We start from the raw sequence: 20,087 nt of genomic DNA on the forward strand, positions 1-20,087 counted from the left end.
ATTTTCCACTCTGATGGTAACTGTTACTCCTCACTTCCTCTAAATCTCTCACTTAATCTGTCAACCCTCTCTGTAGGATCTCTCTGCACGTGGCTCAGCTGCTCATCTTCCCAAAGGTTATGACCCCGAGCCTCTCACTCAGTACGGTACCCTCGATGTTGTCTTTGACTACGATTCGTCTGACCAGCGTCTGTCTGTCACAATAACTGCACTTACGGACATTCCTCCACTCAAACGCTCTGGGAACATCTCCTGGCAGGTGCATCTGGTGCTGCTGCCCACCAAAAAACAGAGGGCAAAAACCATCATCCAGCGTGACCCCTGTCCCGTCTTCACAGAGACATTTCACTTCAGCCATATCGAGTCAGAGATGATCATGAACTATGCTGTTCGGTTCCGTTTGTACGGCGTGCGCAGGATGAAGAAGGAGAAAGCTCTCGGAGAGAAGGTGTTTTACCTCACCAAACTCAACCTGCAGGGCAAGATGTCTGTCCCCATCATACTGGACCCCTGCTGCAACATACCCGTGAGTGTGTTAGAACATGCCAGTTCATTATAACATACCTGAGTGTGTTAAACATACCTGGGGGGTACATGTGTGAATGGAGTACTTTGGCAACCATCATTTTGCCAAATAGGATGTGTTCCTGGAACAACTTCTTTTGCAAGGTCCTAATGGAATTTTTGTGCCCTTGAAGGCACAAGGGAAGGGCTAGGTTAATAAAACTGATAAGATTTATAGGTTGAAATTAATGCTATTGAAGCCCCAACCCTAAACCTAACCCTAAAATCCAGTTGGTGACAGGAATGTTGTTCCTGCAGCAGCAAGGATGTTCATCAATAGTCATGTCCAACCTGGCAAAATAATGGTACACATATTCTTATATAAATAATTTCACATTGATTGTGTGTGTTCTAGGGCAGTGACTCTCTGGCAAGCATGTCAGACGTGTCATGCAGTGAAACAGCCTCATCGTTCCCGTCTGCAGTTCAAGGGTCAGCTCCAGAGATCCTGCTGGGGCTTTTGTACAATGCCACTACAGGGCGCCTCTCTGTGGAGGTCATCAAAGGAAGCCACTTCAAAAACCTGGCCGTAAACAAACCTCCCAGTGAGTTGCAAGCTGTTCAACATGTTTACTCTCTGTTAGAACACATAACCCAACACACAACCACTCAACATGCTTTTCCAAAGATCTTTGCCGTTTTAGAGCACTTCAGCATCAGATAAGTCATGTAGTTCCTGTATTACCATAAAAAAAGTTATGAAAGATCAAAGCCCAACAACTGTGACCTCAGAAGTTTCACCCCCAAAAGCTCCCTCAAAAATCTGTTCCCTCTCTCTCTTTCCCTCTCTCAGCCCCCTCCCTCTCTTTCAGTAATTTTCTGTCATACTAACCTGCTGAAAAACAGTGCCTTGAATAACCTCCCTAAAGCTTCCGTCACACTTCAGTCAAAGAGTTTCATATAAGAGCCTTATAAGCCTTCTGAAAGCACTCATAACTGCATAGAGATACCATCAGTGAATGCATTTACTTGCACACAAATACACTGAAAAAGAAAAAAAGCATTTACATGAGATTTGATATAATCAGGTTATTCTCTACTTTTGATGTCAAAATGTAAAGTCACACTTGTGCATATTGGATAAGCCAGTAGGAAACTGCAGTAAGTTTATACATGCAGAAATGAAATTTGAGTAATGGGCAAAAGACTACGTGTGTCGATTGGTTTATGCTTTAGTCATATGATAACCATTTAATTTTCCTGATTAAGGAAAGCCGTTTAATACATTTACATGACCTTATGTGTTGTCAGCTTTTAAGCATAATCGGTGTAAGAATGTGCATGTAAATGCACTCAATTTTAAGTTATATTAAATTGTGGTCAGCACTTTGTCATGCACCTTTAGACAGCATTATGAATTGGTGAAGGCTGTATGTCACTCTTATGCATTAGCCCTTAACCTGAAGTGATGCAATGTGCTGTTGAACAATTGTTACATCTAACCTAATGTGTTGTCATTGCACCTTCAGCCTTTTGACCTGGTCTTTTTCTCCTGCTGTCATTTGCATTCTCTCTCTCTCTCTTTTCCCCTTTCCCTCTCTGATAACTCCTCTTCCGTTGTCAGATGGTTTGTTCTGTTGTCTAAAGCACTTGATAGGTGGGCAGGTGTACATAATTCGAGGTGAGTTTTCTGTGGTTAGATGTATCAGAGCTGGACGCCGTTCTTTAATCTTTCTGTTTTTACGCCACCTCTCTCATAGTTCCATCACTTATCATGTTGATTACACAGGTGAATGTTTCTACATGGATATTACTGAGTGTTAGGCAATCTGTAGGAACAATTAACACAAAACATGTAAAGCTAAAAACAGAATGAAGATTTAGAAAGTCTTCAAAGCTTGTTTGCATTTAGTGCATTTAGTCTTCATCCATGGAGAAGGTTCAAACTGTAATTTTAGACAACATTACTGTATGTTGTTTTATGGTATGGTACTGAAATGGTATTTTGTTTTCTGCCATTTTGTAGTGATGTTTGCATGCACCCCATAAACTTGTATCTTTTTTTTTAAATGTTCAATTCTTTATATTTAGATCATTTGTTTGGATTAAATGACTCGTGTGACATGTAGTTGTAGACCAAATGGCCAGTCCTGTGCAAACAATATTCCTCTCTGTTGAGATCTTTGTAGACACATAGACATGTGAGTGTTTCTTATTTTTAAGAGTTTGTGGATAGCTCCCCTATTCTGTTGAAAAGAAAGGCCTAGTACAATTGGCATACTCAAGACTGATGCATCCAGCAAAACTAAAGGAGCACAGGCATAATTATTATATATTTATTTCATGTTGGCATATGCAATGCTGGTCTTAGTTTATGCAAATGTTTTATGAACAAAATGACATTGTCTCATTTACATTTCCTAACTTAATAAGATTTAAGAATAGCTGTAGATGTATCCTCTGCTCTGATTTTAAAAAAAAATAAAAAAATGAATCCAGGAAGGTAATTTTGTTTTCCTTAAATTATTTTTGCTCAGCATCCGACCAGGATTGTAGGTTATCAGACAGGCTACTGAAGTTTGATTTTTGTAGTTGCAGCAGGAAGTGTTCAGATTCCTTAAAGGGGTCATATAATGCCATTTTTGTACAAGTTAATATGAATCTTTAGGGTCTAAATGAAAACTTTGTAATATACTTTTATTAAAAATTCTCATTAGTATTTTAAGAAAACACTAATTTTACCTGCTCAGAAACAGCTCTGTTTTCAGCACGCCGTTTCTGTGCATATGACTTTAAATGATAATGAGCTTTGGTCACCCCGCCCCTCCGTTAGGGTTCGCGATTTGCAAAAATTAATATAAAGGTTAATAAAACGTTACACTTACTTCTTCTGGAGGTGCAGAGGGAATATAAATAGTTAATAAATCTTTTTTCAGCAGCAGCTTCTTAGCAAAACCAGCTTTATACTGACCCTCGTTTATAAAGCAGTCTGGTGAAAAATGATTCGCGCAAACATGAACGCATTGACGTTGCTCGTGGGGAATATTCCCATCGTAAACAAAACTCAGCCACTGCGTCTTCAGCGGTTCAGATTTAGGAACATCAAAATGACTGCTGTGTTCGTTATTACACCGAAGAACAAAAAACCACAATCGCTTAGGCGCCATTCTGCTCCAGTGTATCAACAATGATGACGGACTATGATTGACAGCTCGCTCACGAGCGAGGGTGGGTCTGTGTTGAAACACTGCTGTCATTCAACAATCCTGGGAGGGGCTTCCGACCGTGTGACATCACATGGTCGAACGGCTCGATTTGAGGCAGGGGAAAATATATAAGGAGATTAAAACAAAAACACTGGATGGATTTTTATCATAATAGGATGGTTGTGTACAGGCACAGCCAACACACATTTCAGTACAATCAACTTGAAAAAGTGCATGTACCATTATATGACCCCTTTAAATGATTGCATAACTGAGGCTAATCAGCTTAACTGTTTTTGATATGCTCTCACATTCAGCTTGAGGAGCTGGCAATGATTTCCTCAGTGCCAGGTATGGGTCTGCATTCCCATCTCTGAAATCAGGGCTTCTTTAGTTTGGCTCCTCTATTAGTTAAAAAGTAGAAGAAAAGTCGTTTTTTTTTCCAAAACACAGCAGGATGACTCAACAGGAAGCCTGCATTCATCGAGAAAAAGAACCGTAACCCTAATACAAAGACACAGAGAGAATTCTTTTCTTTAAAAAAATAAATGTGTTTCTTTTACTCTAGTGTAAGCCGACAGGCAGGGCAGCAGAATACATGCTCAGAGGAGTTCAACTCCTTTCTCAATTATATCTGGTGAAAGAAACTGCTCTGAATGTGTCTGTAGAATCGCAGTTCAAAAGGTTCTGAAAGGCAAAGACACAAGGAGTGATGCGGGACTCAATTATTAATCAGTGAGCATTGATTTGTGTCGAGCATTATAGCTGAAAATAAACTAAATGGCCAATTTTCAGGAAATGAATTCCATCCTGTATTAATGTATCAATTGATTTTCAGATAAATTAAGAGATTGAAGCATTGCCAGGATAGAACTGTGGCATTGAAAACCTCCATGATGAGAATAACTGCACCACAACTATTTTCTGTTACTTAATTTAACATTTAGCAACTTCCAAATCAACCATTCTTATTTTTTCCCCAATTAATAATTGTGAATATGTTTTATTATTAGTATGCTTATTATTATTATTATTATTATTATTATTATTATTATTATTATACGTTTTTATCTTACTTTCTGAGGAAAGCCATTTAAAATATATCTGGTGAAATCATATTTACTTTTAAAGCTCAGCATTGATTTAATCATATAGGGGCTATTCACACATGATGCGTTCTTGCTTTCATTTGCACTGATTATTAATTATTGGTCCATTTCAATGCGTTTCAACTCTTTTTAAGTGTGTTGTGCCATGGGTGCCACGTTTTTATGTAGTTCAGACTGTAGAATGTAGTTCAACTGTTAAAAGTGAATCTCTAGACACACATGTTCTATTGCCTTCAGCTGTCCAGTTACTCACTGTTTTCGTATGGAAACACGGTACTATACCAACATTTTTGCAAAATTAGTTTTACATGGCTTTTTTGTATTGCATCAGTATCTTGGTAAAATGAACACTTGGTGCTAAATCAACAATTGCTTTTATTCACTTGCACACAAATCACGAGTAAAAGGGCAGCTTATCAGTTCACAAACATTTACTCTTCGCCCAGTTCCTCAAACTATGCTATCTTAAGACACCAAAACACTTTTACCCATGACTTACATTTGAACATTTGCATTACATAACCAAATACATTTACAAGATTATTTGAACACTATCAAATTTCATTGTAACCCAACTGATGGAGCATTGCACTTGCGACGTAGAGAACCAAGGTACGAGTCCTGGTGAGCATGCAAGTCGACATGTGAGCTGAAAATGTCATAGAAGCACCACAAATAACATGGCTGCTTCAGCAGTTGAGTTTTTCATGTCACATTTGCTTTTTATGACACTATTTGTTAGGTTTAAGGTAGGAAGATAGTGGACTTTGTGGGCATTTCTAGTCAGATCTGCTGCGATACATGTAAGGAGCCACCTAATATAGTTTTGTAAAACTTTTGCTACAGTCACTTAATTTATATGAGATCAGGCATGAACGTGCCCTGTGTGAATGGTCCTAAGGGTGTTACTTATTATCATCAAGTGGTTAATTAGCATTCTCTGACTGACTATGTCATCCTATTTCAGACACATATGTGAAGCTGGCTCTACTGAACTCAGTGGGTCAGGAAATGTCCAAGTGCAAGACCTCCATTTGCCGTGGCCAACCCAACCCCACCTACAAGGAGACCTTTGTGTTCCAAGTAGCTCTGTTCCAGCTCTCTGACGTCACACTCATCTTATCCGTCTATAACAAACGCAGCATGAAACGGAAGGAGATGATTGGCTGGATCTCTCTGGGGCTGAACAGCTCTGGAGAGGAGGAGCTGACACACTGGACTCAGATGAAAGAATCAAAGGGACAACAGGTGTGTCGATGGCACAGTCTTTTGGAGTCGTAGAATGTTTACAAGTAATGACAATTATGTGTGTAAGGTGAGAAATGGGGCGGGGGACAGAGAGCAGGTTAGGCCCTCAAACGGCCCCAACATGACAGAGCTGGCCCCCACTACAGTGCATTATGAGAAACGTTATCTGCTCTCCCTCCAAATTCATGGAAATGGGTTGGAGCAAATGGTGAGAACAGGGTTAGAGATGTCACACAGTTAATGGAAGAAACACTAATGAGGTTGAGTTTTACATTTCTTTAGATTTATTTGACTCAATGTTTCTATTTTTGTTTTGCTCAGATGGTTTTAATGTTTTTACAAGGTATGGAAATTTTAGAGAGAGAGAGAGAGAGAGAGAGAGAGAGAGAATGTATGTTTGTATGGATCAATGATCAGGCCTGAGGCTTAAGTGTAAATTATCTGCAGAGATGAGATGAGACAAGTATAATTGTCTTGGCTCAGATTATAATTTCTGTCCTGAGATTATATTTTACTCTGACCTAAAAACAGTGCAGAGGTGCAGTTACTGTTGTATTGGCTATATACAGTATATCATCCTTAGACATTTTAATGTATAGTTTAACTGATGCATCTATATGTCTTAAATTACTAGTTTCCTCAATATGTTGTCAGATTATCTAGGACTTTTTTCTAATATGTGATTTAGTTAATTCAGTGACTATCGGAAGGAAATCCATTTTCTGAGTAGAAATCCTGGCTTCAATTACAGCCTGTCATCTGGCATGATATTTCAACTATTTTATTCCTCTTGTTCTGAATTTAATACCTAGCAATCAGGAAAACACCATAAAAAATACAGGAAAAAGGTTGTTTTTTTTTTCTGTTCTCAATATAAGGTTACCGCCCAATATGTGGGGAACTTGAAATATTTTAATAATATTTAAAAGTATATAAAAAATTATTTATATTAATAGAATACACATAATAATAATCAAAATACAGATATTATGTCATTAATAGATATTTTATAACTTGACACATGCTTATATAAAATAACAAAACACATTTTAAAAGGTTTTTCTGTATGTCTAAAAAACATGAAAATCTTTCATTAATGATTTTTTATATCAGGTTACCAACTAATGGTATAATCCTTTCTTTATTATACAATTTAAATATTACATAATCATAATGTAATGCCAGTAATGTATACACATATATAAAAATATGGAGTTATGATATACAAATATAAAAATACAGGACAGAAGTTAAGTCTACACAGTACAAATGCCAATAAAATCAAGAGTTGATCCTTAAATCCAGATTACCAAAAAAGACCACAGAAAATGGGTAATTCAAAATAAAATTATACAATATGACCAATATTACTGTTATTGCAACTGTAAATCATCTGTAATAGGGTAAACTCTCCAAATAGTTGACTTGGACATTATCTAGGACATTGATTTGGTAACAGCCTGTGCTGTATTGGAGTGAATTGAATATATTGGAGTTATAACATCATTCTTATGAAGAACAATAAGCACATACCATCAGCACTCCCTTGGACTTTAGAGTAATTTCTGTGACATTTCTAAATGGTAAGACCTTTATGAAACCTGAACAGTTTCCATTAAGTGGTGAAATAAAGGCTGCAGTGCTAATTTAGTTCACAATATGAGTATATTTGCCATAATTAAACAACAGCTGACTGTTCCCACTTAGGGTTAATCTTTTATATAATATGTGTGTGATCTCACAATCCTTAATGGTCAAGTTTAGTACCTATGACCAAAACCACAGTACTGTAACACTACAGATGGAAAATCCTGTGTTCTGCCTGAATGTCCAGTAGTGGGCCAGGGGTGTAGGTGTGAATTCATAGAAATGGGATGGTAATGAGGCTTCTCAGTGCTTTAGCTCTGTGTTTAAAGTGTCCTAATCTCTGTGCAGTGAACCTGTGAAATATGTCTTATGTTTATTTTCCTTTCTTGAGCGATGGTCAAACTCACTCAGTGATTGTTTCGTACTGTAAACGGCACATACATTTTGCTGAACTATTTTTGTATCTATATCTGAGAAAATTGACAAAAAAAAACTCTTTCTTGGTAAATGTATGAAGCTCTGTGAGCAGTATGGAGTTGTAGATTTGTTCTACTTTCACAGTTCCATTGACATTGTTTTCTCTATGGAAATAGCTTTATTTGTGAATGTCACTCAATGTGCTTTCAAAATATGACAAGTTAAATGTAAAAAATAAATAAAAAAAACTCTTTCAACTCTTTTTTTTCTTGTTACAGTCATGCAGGTGCAAAAGAGACTGATAGAAAATAGTATAATGTAAGTATAGATTTAGAATTAAAGAAATCTGGGACCATGGGTAATTTGGGATATCTAAGCTCTGTTGTGTACATTTCTTGCACATTTGTTAACATTTCCATATTCTAGATGGGCTGGCATGTGATAAAGTCTTATTTGTTGGTCTGAAGTGTTGGGGGTGACAATCACAGTAAATTGCAAAATCGAAAGTGCAAAAATTATGTCTCCGATTATCCTGAAGTGTGTGAACGAAGAGAGTGGTGTAGGTTTGGTGTAATGTTATTTGCTATTATTTCTATTCTGAGCTATTATCATGTCACTTAGCTGATGATGTGTGAACCTGTTTTTCCCTCCCCTCAATTAAAAAAAAAGAAAAGAAAAATGTCAAGAACTGCAGGTAGCCAAACTGTGTGAACTGGTATGGTTTGAACTGTAAGTTTGCAATTAAGCACATATTACGGCACATAATGGAGTTATGAAACACACCTTGTGAAAGAGTCTTAAAGAGCTGGCACTGGACAAAATCCCCCTAACTGACATTAAGCAATCTTACCCAAACCCCACCTCTATCAGTCCGTCCGAGTTTGATAAAGAGACACAATCACAATCCCTCATCTCTCACAAAACACACCGCTTTTTCTGTCATGTTAAGAGATATTCTCTGTTTCATTTTGGCAAACGGAGTAAAATAGTATGACGTAGTAAGCACAATGTTAAAATGTAAGATGTTTAATGCATTGTGACTAGAAAACGTTTGGTTACGTATGTAACCTCCGTTCCCCGAGGGAGGGAACGACACGTTGTATCAGAGAAGCGACACTAGGGGTCTCTCTTGAGCGCCGATATTCACCTCTGATCTTATTGAAAAGGGCCAATGGGAGTTGGCTGTCAGTTGGCTGTCAGAGACGCAACCGACTCAACGCGGAGGTTGTAAAACCTCGCGAAGGTGTTGGGTGTTGCCCAACCCACGGCTCTACAGATGTCTGCTAGGGAGGTGCCCTTGGCCAGTGCCCACGAGAACGCAACACCCCTTGTTGAGTGAGCTCGGACCCGTAAGGGTAGGGGCACGGCCTGGGTGTGATAAGCCAGTGTGATGGCATCGACAACCCAGTGGGCGAGCCTCTGTTTGGAGACGGCATTCCCTTTCTGCAGTCCCCCAAAGCAGACAAAGAGCTGCTCAGAGCGCCTGGTGCTCTGTGTGTGGTCCAGGTAAATGCGCAGGGCGCGCACTGGACACAGCAACGAAAGGGCTGGGTCTGCCTCCTCCCGGGCAGCTTGCAGGTTCACTACCTGATCTCGGAATGGTGTGGTAGGAACCTTGGGCACATAGCCCGGTCGCGGTCTTAGGATCACAGACGTATCTGCCGGACCGAACTCCAGGCAAGTGTCGCTGACAGAGAACGCTTGCAGGTCCCTGACCCTCTTAATGGAGGTGAGCGCGAACAGCAGGGCCGTCTTGAGAGAGAGGGCCCTGAGTCCAACTGATTCGAGCGGCTCGAAGGGAGGTCTCTGGAGTCCTGCCAAGACTACCGAGAGATCCCAGGAGGGAACTAGGCCTGGCCGGGAGGGATTCAACCTCCGAGCGCTCTCAGGAACCTGAGGATCAGGTCGTGCTTACCCAAAGACTTGCCGTCTACAGGATCGTGGTGGGCGGCGATAGCGGCAACATACACCTTGAGGGTGGACGGGGACAGCCTCCTGTCCAGCCTCTCCTGTAGGAACAGAAGCACTGACCTAATCACGCATCTCTGCGGGTCTTCGGCTCGGAAGAACACCAATCTCGTGAATAAGCGGCACTTTAGGGCGTAAAGGTGCCTGGTAGAGGGAGCTCTGGCTTGGTTGATGGTATTCATAACGGTCGCCGGTAAGCCAGCTAGCTCTTCCACGTCCCGTCCAGGGACCAGACGTGGAGGTTCCAGAGGTCTGGGCGCGGGTGCCAGAGTGTGCCCGTCCCTGAGAGAGGAGGTCCTTTCTCAGGGGAATTCGCCAGGGAGGAGCTGTCGCGAGGAGCCTGAGTTCCGAGAACCAAGTCCGAGTGGGCCAGTAGGGGGCCACCAACGTGACTTGCTCCTCGTCCTCCTGACCTTGCACAGCACCGGTGCAAGAAGGCTCACTGGGGAAATGCGTACTTGCACAGCCCCGAGGGCCAGCTGTGTGCCAGCGTCTGTCCCGAGGGAGCCTCTGTTAGGGCGTACCAGAGCGGGCAGTGGGAGGTTTCCTGGGCGGCAAACAGGTCTACCTGGGCCTTGCCAAACCGTTCCCAAATCAGCTGGACCGACTGGGGTGAAGCCTCCACTCCCGCTGGGCAGGCATTGTCGTGATAGCGCGTCCGCTACGATGTTGAGCTTGCCGGGATGTGAGTGGCACGCAGCGACTTGAGTCGCTGCTGGCTCCATAGGAGGAGACGGCGGGCGAGTTGTGACATGTGGCGGAGCGTCGCCGCCTTGGCGATTTATGTACGCCACCACCGTGGTGCTGTCTGATCTCATGAGGACATGTTTGTCCCGAACTAACGGGAGGAACTTCCTGAGAGCAAGAAGGACGGTCAGCAACTCCAGGCAATTGATGTGCCAAAGCAGCGGGGCCCCTTTCCAACGGCCCGCTGCTGCGTGCCCGCTGCACACGGCACCCCACCCGGACCGGAGGCGTCGGTTGTGACCAGGACGCGTCGGGACACCTGCTGCAGGGGCACTCCTGCCCGTAAAAAGCAGAGGTCTGTCCAGGGTCGGAGTGTTTTGAGGCAGGCGGGGTGATCCTTACCCGATGTGTGCCGCGGTGCCATGCTTGTCTCGGGACTCGAGTCTGGAGCCAGTGCTGGAGTGGTCTCATATGCATCAACCCCAGCGGCGACCGCCGTGGAGGACGCCATATGCCCCAGGAGCCTCTGGAAAAGTTTTAGAGGGACCACTGTGCCTGGCTTGAAAGAAGCGAGGCAGTCCAGCACCGACTGAGCACGCTCGCTGCGTGAGGCGTGCTGTCATTGAGACTGAGTCTAACTCCAACCCGAGAAAAGAGATGCTCTGAACCGGAGTGAGCTTGCTCTTTTCCCACTTGACCTGAAGCCCCAAGTGGCTGAGGTGCCGGAGCACCTGGTCTCTGTGTGTGCATAGTAACTCTCGAGAGTGTGCTAGGATGAGCCAGTCGTCAAGGTAGTTGAGAATGCGGATGCCGGCTACTCGTAGCGGGGCAAGGGCCGCCTCTGCGACTTTCGTGAAGACGCGAGGGGACAGAGACAGGCCGAAGGGGAGGACTTTGGACTGAAATGCCTGGCCGTCGAACGCGAACCGTAGGAAGGGTTGGTGTCGTGGCAGAATTGAGACATGGATGTACGCGTCCTTCAGGTCCACCGCTGCGAACCAATCTAGATGCTGAACGCCAGCCAGAATATTTCTCTGCATAAGCATTGTGAACGGGAGTTTTAACAAGGCCCGATTGAAAACTCGCAAGTCCAGTATTGGTCGTAAGCCACCGCCTTTCTTGGGTACAATGAAGTAAGGGCTGTAGAAACCCTTCCTCATTTCGGTTGGAGGGACGGGCTCTACCGCGCCCTTGGCTAAGAGGGTCGCGATTTCCGTCGCGCAGGGAACTGGCGTGCTTCGCCGTGTACTGCGGAAGCGGACGCCCCTGAAGGGGGCGGAGCCGGGCAAACTGAATTGCGTAACCGAGTCGAATGGTCCGGTGCAGCCAGCGTGATGCGTTGGGAAGCGAAAGCCACGCTTCCCAGCTCTGCGCTAGGGGCACCAAAGGGACGAGTATTTTGGACGTACCCGGCGGGGCCTCGCAGCGGGGCGGAACAGGTAATGCAACGTCGGGCGGCTTCATTGCGGCCTGAGGCTGAGGTGCTGAGAATAGACTCAAAGCACTTACCTTGCTCCACGCGCCCGGCAGGGGGCGGGTTCTTGACTGAGGAGGAGGTCTGATGTTGGCGTCCTCTGGACTCGTCTGAACCGGCCGGCCGGGGAACAGTCGTGGGCAGGCGGAAGGCGGGATCGCCGCGTCCAGTGTACCGGGACTGTTGTGATCTGAAAGCACATTGCCGGGTGACCCAGAGGCAAAGGAAATAGCTCTTTTATTGAGAATGTGGGTACCACAGCCCCCGTCAGGGGGTGTGGCAAATGAAAAAACAAAGGATTCTCCTCCCGGCCCTCCACCGGGGGACGGAGCGGTCTTACCACCTCCGGAGCTAACGTCTTCAGCTCTGGGTCGGCTGTCTCAGGAGCGGCTTGGGAGCCTTCCGGGTCCTGGAGGGGTTCAGTGAGACAGGGGCGTGCGCCGCCTGCGGAGTGCTCGGCAGCTGGGGCTGAGAGCTGGGCCCGGGTTGAGGCGGAGCAGGAGCTGGTTTCCTCGCGAGGGGACGCCCTCTGCGGGCAGATGGGGCAGGGCCCGTGGCGGCAGGTCTGCGGCGGGGCATGATGTGCTGAAATGGCCTCCGTCTGCTTCTTCACCGCGGAGAACTGTTGGCCGAAGTCCTCGGCGGTGTCACCGAAAAGGCCAATCTGGGAGACAGGTGCGTCCAGGAAGCGGTTTTGTCAGCCTCACGCATCTCGACCAGGTTGAGCCAAAGATGCCGTTCCTGGACCACTAGGGTGGCCATCGTCTGTCCGAGTGCCTGCGCTGTGGCCTTCATCGCTCTCAGGGCGAGGTCGGTCGCTGAGCGCAGTTCCTGCAGCACATCAGGATCAGGTCCACCCCGTGCATGTTTCTGAGAGCTTTGGCCTGGTGGACTTGCAGGAGGGCCATCGCATGCAGGGCGGAGGCAGCGCGTCCAGCCGTAGTGTAGGCCTTGGCGTTAGCGAGGATGTTGTCCTACAGGGCTTGGATGGGAGTACGGGTGACCCCGCCAGGAGGTAGGGCTACCGGGGCATAGATGGTGCGTAACTGCCCTATCAACCTGGGGAATCGCGTCGTACCCGTGGCGCTCTCCACCGTCGAGGGTGGAGAGAGTGGAGCGGGTGGCACCTAGACGAGCGGAGAGCGGGGCTCTCCATGTAGACGTCAGCTCATCATGCACCTCCGGGAAGAAAGGGACCGGGGGATCGCGAGGCCGCGAACGGCACGCTGTCCCCAGGAACCAATCATCCAACCGAGAAGGCTGTGGGGAGGATGGAGGGTTCCAGTCCAACCCCACGCTCAAGGCGGCCCAGGCAAGCATGTCGGACATCTGAGCGTCGGCCTCAGCCTGGGCCTGCTGGCCTGAAGGCGGCAGTCCAGGGAGTCCTCGGCATCAGACACCGCACTCTCCGATGCAGCGGCGAGCTCATCTGCTTCGGACTCGGGAGGATAGACAGCCGGGCCATGAGGCGAGCCGCTATCGCCCGTGAGCGTGGACGGAGACCAGCGAGCGTGTCGGGAACGGGAGGTTCGCGGGGGCTACCCGGCAAAACTGCACCCGCTGCCGCCCCAAATTGCCCCCAGCGCCAACCGCACCGTCCTTAATCCCGTGGGAAGAAGGAGCAATGCGGGTGCAGCTGGGGTGGCTTGCTTTCTGTTGAAAGCGAGCCGCGACCGCAACGTGGTCATGGTCATGTTCTCGCAGTGAGAACATGAGCCATCCACAAACGCCACCTCGGTGTGATCGCGGCCCAAACACACGAGACAGCGCCTGTGGCCGTCTGAAGCAGAGAGCACTCTACCGCATCCAGGAACGACACAGGGGCGGAAAGGCATCTTGAAAAAGACGCGTCCTTAAAAGGACGTTCAAAAAGACTGTGTTTGCTCTTTTAGAGAAAATTACTCTTTTAGTAAAAACTCTTTTAATACACAGTGTGTGTGTGTACATGTCTGCGCTGTCGAAGCGCTCAGGGGCAACAATGCACGCCGTGCACTGAGAAGGAGAAAGCCACTGTTGTGCGCCGTCAAGATCCAACAGCATGCAGATCGTCAGAGGAAAACAGGAACGTTTAAGTGGCGTGTAACTCGCAGCAAACTGCAGACAGACCATCGGCTCCGAAGAAATTTTCTGAATGAACTCCCGTATTTGCCCCGCTTAAATACCCGTATGTCCGGGGGCGGGGTATGCAAATACTGACTGCCAACTCCCATTGGCCCTTTTCAATAAGATCAGAGGTGAATATCTGCGCTCAAGAGAGACCCCTAGTGTCGCTTCTCCGACACAACATGGAGAGAGCGACAGAAGGGGAACAGCTGTCACACAATGACATAGAGCATCTGTGATATCTCTCTTCTGACAGTTTTATGAGGGGCTTGTTTTACTTTTGTGTCATGCAGATATAACCTCCAAATTATGTTCTCACTATAATTCAGAATCTGTCTGTTGGTAACTCAATTAAATAGGGTTATATGGTGCTGCCAGCCTGAAATCCCTAAGGCATAACACACCTTAAAGATTCTGACCAGCCCATCTGTATGGATTAAGGGTTCTTATGCCTTGAATATGGAGCTCTTTAAAAGAATAGTTCACCCAAATATGTTGTGGCCATTTATTTCCCCTCATAACTCCACATAATTTTCTTTCTTTCATGCAACACAAAATAAGATGTTAATCAGAATGTCTGAGCTGCTCTTTTGCAGAAAGCATGCCCTACATTTTGGTCTGCTCCTCACACAAAGCAATCATATGGCATCAAAAGACTTGAAATATTGCACACGAGTGATATGGATGACTTAATAGTGCTTTTATGTGTTATGAAGCTTGACAGTCATAATTATATTTCTCTGATATTGTATTAAACAGACGAAAAAGCCATACTGGTTTGTAGTGGCGAGGGTGAGTAAATAATGATACATTTACATTTTTAGGTGATCTATTATATATACATTGTTCCTGCAAGTAGCATCACTTATTATTTATTCTATTTTTGGAAGTTTTGCAAGTATATACTGTAGACATAATTAAAATGTAAAATATGTATGCAGTGCAAAGTATACAGAAAATAACAGGACAATGGAGGCATAGTGACAAAAAGTTTTTTTCAATGAAGAAAGCTCTCATCTTTTTATGTATTTTTTTTTAATAAAACGTTTCCTTATCATGAAGTTAAAAGAAAGTTCAGTTAATGTTTTAAAAGCATTTTTGTTTTTGTTTTGTTTTTTAATAAAAAACCTGAAAAATAATCTTGATCGTCTTATCTTGAATCAGATAATAGGGTGGGCATTCAAAAATATTTCTTGTTTCAAAGGGGGGACGTGACCCCAAAAAAATGGAAAATCACTGAGCTAGGCAGTATAAATCTCTATCCATTTTTTGTTGCATGGAAAAGAGCCGCTCTGACAATTCTACATTTCCAACATCTAAGTTTGTGTATCACTAAATAATATGGGGAAGGAACTAGATGAAGGTGAATTATGAAAAAAAAAGAACCAGAACCAAGAACCATTCCTTAAACCCACTCTAAATTCAGATCTCTTTTAAGCCACATCCACATACATTTTTGGTTGAAAATGCATTTAATTTGCTTAGTCTATGCCTGTCATCCACACTGGAACAAGACAATGGACATTACAAACACACAGTACTCTGGAAATAGATGATGTTTTTTCAACTGAAAATTTTATTGTAGATACTGTATAACCCACAGACCATGTTCCGGTCTAGGTTTTGCCTATTACGTGAAAGGTCTGGCTATGCGAGACATGACCTTAGCTACAATTCTACATTTCTAGTTCTAGAACTCTCAAACTTCTTTAACCTGAACATTTGGTATACGAAGCAAATGCTCCACAGATTTGATTTAGGTGTCTTATGGATGGTCGTTTCTCAACAGCTTGACAGATGAAATGGCATTTTCTCTTATAATGTTAAATGTGTGTGAACGACTCCTACCAGTGCCTGAAAAAGCTCTTTGCTTTCACAGATCCTCCACCATAAGGTTTTCAGCTCTGCAATGGTCTGTGTGAGAAGATATTGATATTTAGACAACAGACCAGCGCTGGTCATTTCAAGATCAACCCATCTTATTCTGAACTCAGTGAAAGGGGTTCTGTTATGTTTACAGAACGAATAAACACCAGCATAATAATCGTGAGATGTTTTAAGATTGATTGTAGAAAAAGCATACCACAATTTTTCTTCTCTCTCTCTCTCTCTCTCTCTCTCTCTCTATCTCCCAACATGATTCAGGTCCAGCATGCCATTGACACCTTCTCGAGTTGTGTTCCAACCTTACCAGTTTTAAACATTTATAAATGTTCTGAACATTGTGTATCTGTTTATACTTCCTATTATTTTGATTCTGCTGTTTACTTATTGTTTTGTTTTATTCTCAAAAAGCATTTAATGAATTGCCTATACCCACCGATTCAGTCGGTGCCTTACTTTTCTCTGAAGAGCGTTTTTATGATGTTTTTGAAACGTTGTTGCAGCGTTCTTACAGCAATGTTGTGTCACCTTCTGTATTCATACAGCACTTCTGTACAACTGCAGTAATTTGATTTGTAAATTAATCTTACAAAATGATTCATTAAAAAACATAAATTTGTATGTGATTCTGTTTTGAAAAGAAGCACTTCTGTTAATCATCTTTGTCTGCCTGTTTTTATTTGATCAGAGAAGAGTTTAGTCAGTCTTGATTACACTTGTTAATGATGATAATGGGCCGGTGGAAGCCTACTGCCAAAGTCAAAGACAGAAATTTCACTGTAGTCCTAATAGCATTGATTCCTAAGTACCTCAAATAATTTTGCTTCTGTATTGCAAGAGGACCATTGCATGAAATAAAAGTTAAAAAAACTACAACACCATGTGGCTATGGTTTTGACATATGCAATAAGGAAGTCAAAATCCAATGCTGGATATGACTGTAAGGTCTCCCACACCGCTCTGTTGATTACCAAACTCTTGGAAATATCACTTTCAAACACTAATAACTATAAATGTTTTATTCTTTACCTAAGATGATACTCTGGGCTTAGTTTTAAGAAGGAGAGAGGGAGGCTTTTATAAATCAAGGAGAGGACTGGTCTTTCTGAGCTTCAACAGATCAGTTTGTCTTTGTTTTGTGAGTCCAACTTACACATCTGTTTTGCCCCACACATACTGACCCACATAGCTGTCATAATAATCTAATACATTCACACACATCTCTCTTTTTGTACACACTTTAGATGCTCATATTAAATAACTAAATATATGTCAATACTTTCATTCAGACCACCTGTGTGTATCTGTGTTTTCCTGTGTGTGAGCGCAGAAGTGCTTTGAAGGAAAATGATCTGTGCCAGAAGGCCCATTAAACTTTTAGTGTTATCATGAGGGAAAGAGCTCTCTTCAGAGTACATAAACACTACCAGCACCCTACAGGTCAATATATATACAAGAATGAATGTGAAGTGTACAATACTGTAATAAAAAAAAACAAAACAAAAGCATGCTTTCAGATCAAGCGTTTTAACTCAACAAAATGTGTATAAAATGTATTCCTAAATCATTTATGCATTTGGCAGATGGTTTTATCCAAAGTGACTTACAGTGCACTTATTACAGGGACATTCTCCCAGAGCAACCTGGAGTTAAGTGCCTTGCTCAAGGACACAATGGTGGTGGCCGTGGGGATCAAACCGGCAACCTTCTGCTTAACAGCAGTTATGTGCTGTAGACCACTATGCCACCACCACTCCAAATCAAAATGCTTTCTCTAAATGACAGCAGGGACACCACACTGACCCATAGTGTGCTTATGCGTAGCAAATAGATGGTGCTACTGTTGATGTATATTCTACCTTTCCCGAGGTAGCACACAAGTCCAATGTTGCGTCAAATGTACATCAGAATATAGCAGTGGCTAAATATTACCAATTTTAATAAGATATGTTCAAAATAAGTTATACATCAAGAAATAGACAAGGCTATAGAGAATTTGTTATAAGAATGTAATTCATAGGAAAAGTAAAAAAAAAAACATTTGAAAGTAAGATAATTAGTAATATGTAATCTGAGAAATGATGAAGACTAGAAACATCTATTTAATAATGCTCCATAGACTTTTACATTGATACTATGCACGCAGCGTATGGTTCACATCAATCCTGTATACTTCATTTCTGTACAACCTTTATAGCTTTGCCTTGTTAATAGTTTAAATTAGTGCAATAATAACATAATAATACATAATAAACAATGTAATAAGGTGTCAACACTATTCATTACAATCCATTCATCCTTATACAAAAAAAACCTACATTTTAATTAATTTTTTCTCATCTACAAGTCACCTAGAAAAGTACTTGAAAATAGGTCTGCTTTTCACACAAGAAGAAAATAAATTATGGACTTTGGCACAGAAGTGGATGTCTGCTTTTAACTACAACCCCAAATCCAAAAAAGTTGTGACAGTAAGGAAAATGCGAATAAAAACAAAAAGGAGTGATTTGTCGATTATATTCACCCTTTGCTATATTAAAATCACTACAACTACACATTATATGATGTTTTACCTTGTGAAATGTATTTTTTTTTAAATGTACATTCATTTCAGAATGATGATGACTAAATGCAGCTGGTGCCAGCCAAACATCACTTCAGTCTATTATGATGGGCTTCAGAGGATTAACTGATGCCAACTCTAACCATAAGACATGGGATACTTCACATGTCATCGTCTGAACCTTGGATTTAGGATGGACCACAATGAACCTCACCAAAATTACCGGCCAGGTGGAACTGCGTTTCACATCCCTGATCTCTGCCTGCATCACCTCGGTCTATTGATGGACTACACTCTTGAAATGGAATATATAGACTAGCAATTGCCAACAAAAGCCTTCATCAGCCAATTAACTAGGACAATTTCACCTATGTGAACTTCTGCAGATAATACAGGATGGACTTCAAAGACATGGGTCATTAATCTTAATCTAGTTTAAACACTGACCCTTAACACTTACTTAGTTTAATCATTTTAAACCATGACTTTAACTATACATAAGTAATATTTACATTATATTCATGATGTTAGTCAGAGGGGATCTGGCCCCCACAGTGAGTCTGGTTTCTCCCAAGGTTATTTTTCCTCCATTAATCAACATCTTATGGAGTTTTGTGTTCCTTACCACAGTCACTTTCAGCTTGCTCTCTGGGGTTATTAATACAATTATTATTTAATTACTTATTTTTAAACATGATTAAAAATTGTATTTTATCTAATTACACAATGATGAATCATGAACATTATAGACATTCGTTTTATCGTCTGTTAATGCCTGATCGTCTGTAAAGCTGCTTTGAAACGATGTGTGTTGTGAAAGGCGCTATACAAATAAACTTGACTTGACTTTCAAATCAGATGACTGCAACATGCTCCAAAAAAGTTTAGACAATTTTTGTTAAGTTGAAGGCAATTTAAGACTAATAACAGTTGAAAAAACAAGGCAATGTGAAACAGGAGATGTTTAACAGGTGAGGCAATCGTGTCATAAGATATAAAGAGCCTCCAAACACAACCTAGTCCTTCAAAAGCAAGGATCATTCGAGATTTGTCAAATTACCAACAGATGCTTCAGCAAATAATCCAGAACTTTGGGAACAATGTTCCCCAAAGACAAATTGGAAGGATTTGGGGCATTTCACCCTCTACAGTGCACAATATAGTTAAAAGATTCAAGGAATCTGGTCAAATGTGTGTAAAGTGTGTAAAGGGCAAGACGAAAACCACTTGTGAATGCACGTGATCTCTGATCCCTCAGATATCACTGTCTAAAAAATGTCATTCATCTGTAATGGATATCAAGAACATGGGCTTGGAATTACTTTAGTAAACCTTTG

The 20,087-nt window shown here is 42.8% G+C and overlaps 1 protein-coding gene across 1 annotated transcript in view; it reads left to right on the forward strand.

Moving 5' to 3' along the window:
• LOC127617465 (synaptotagmin-14-like) overlaps positions 1–6,100 on the forward strand; it is a 50,373-nt gene extending 44,273 nt beyond the window's left edge. The window contains exons 5-8 of the mRNA XM_052089437.1: positions 77–526; positions 920–1,109; positions 2,129–2,185; positions 5,787–6,100. Of these exons, the coding sequence (XP_051945397.1) occupies positions 77–526; positions 920–1,109; positions 2,129–2,185; positions 5,787–6,100 (1,011 nt within the window). The remainder of the gene's footprint in view (positions 1–76; positions 527–919; positions 1,110–2,128; positions 2,186–5,786) is intronic.
• Positions 6,101–20,087: the final 13,987 nt, after the last annotated feature.

Source organism: Xyrauchen texanus, chromosome 24 (assembly GCF_025860055.1).
Source record: "Xyrauchen texanus isolate HMW12.3.18 chromosome 24, RBS_HiC_50CHRs, whole genome shotgun sequence".
Lineage (NCBI taxonomy): Eukaryota > Metazoa > Chordata > Actinopteri > Cypriniformes > Catostomidae > Xyrauchen > Xyrauchen texanus.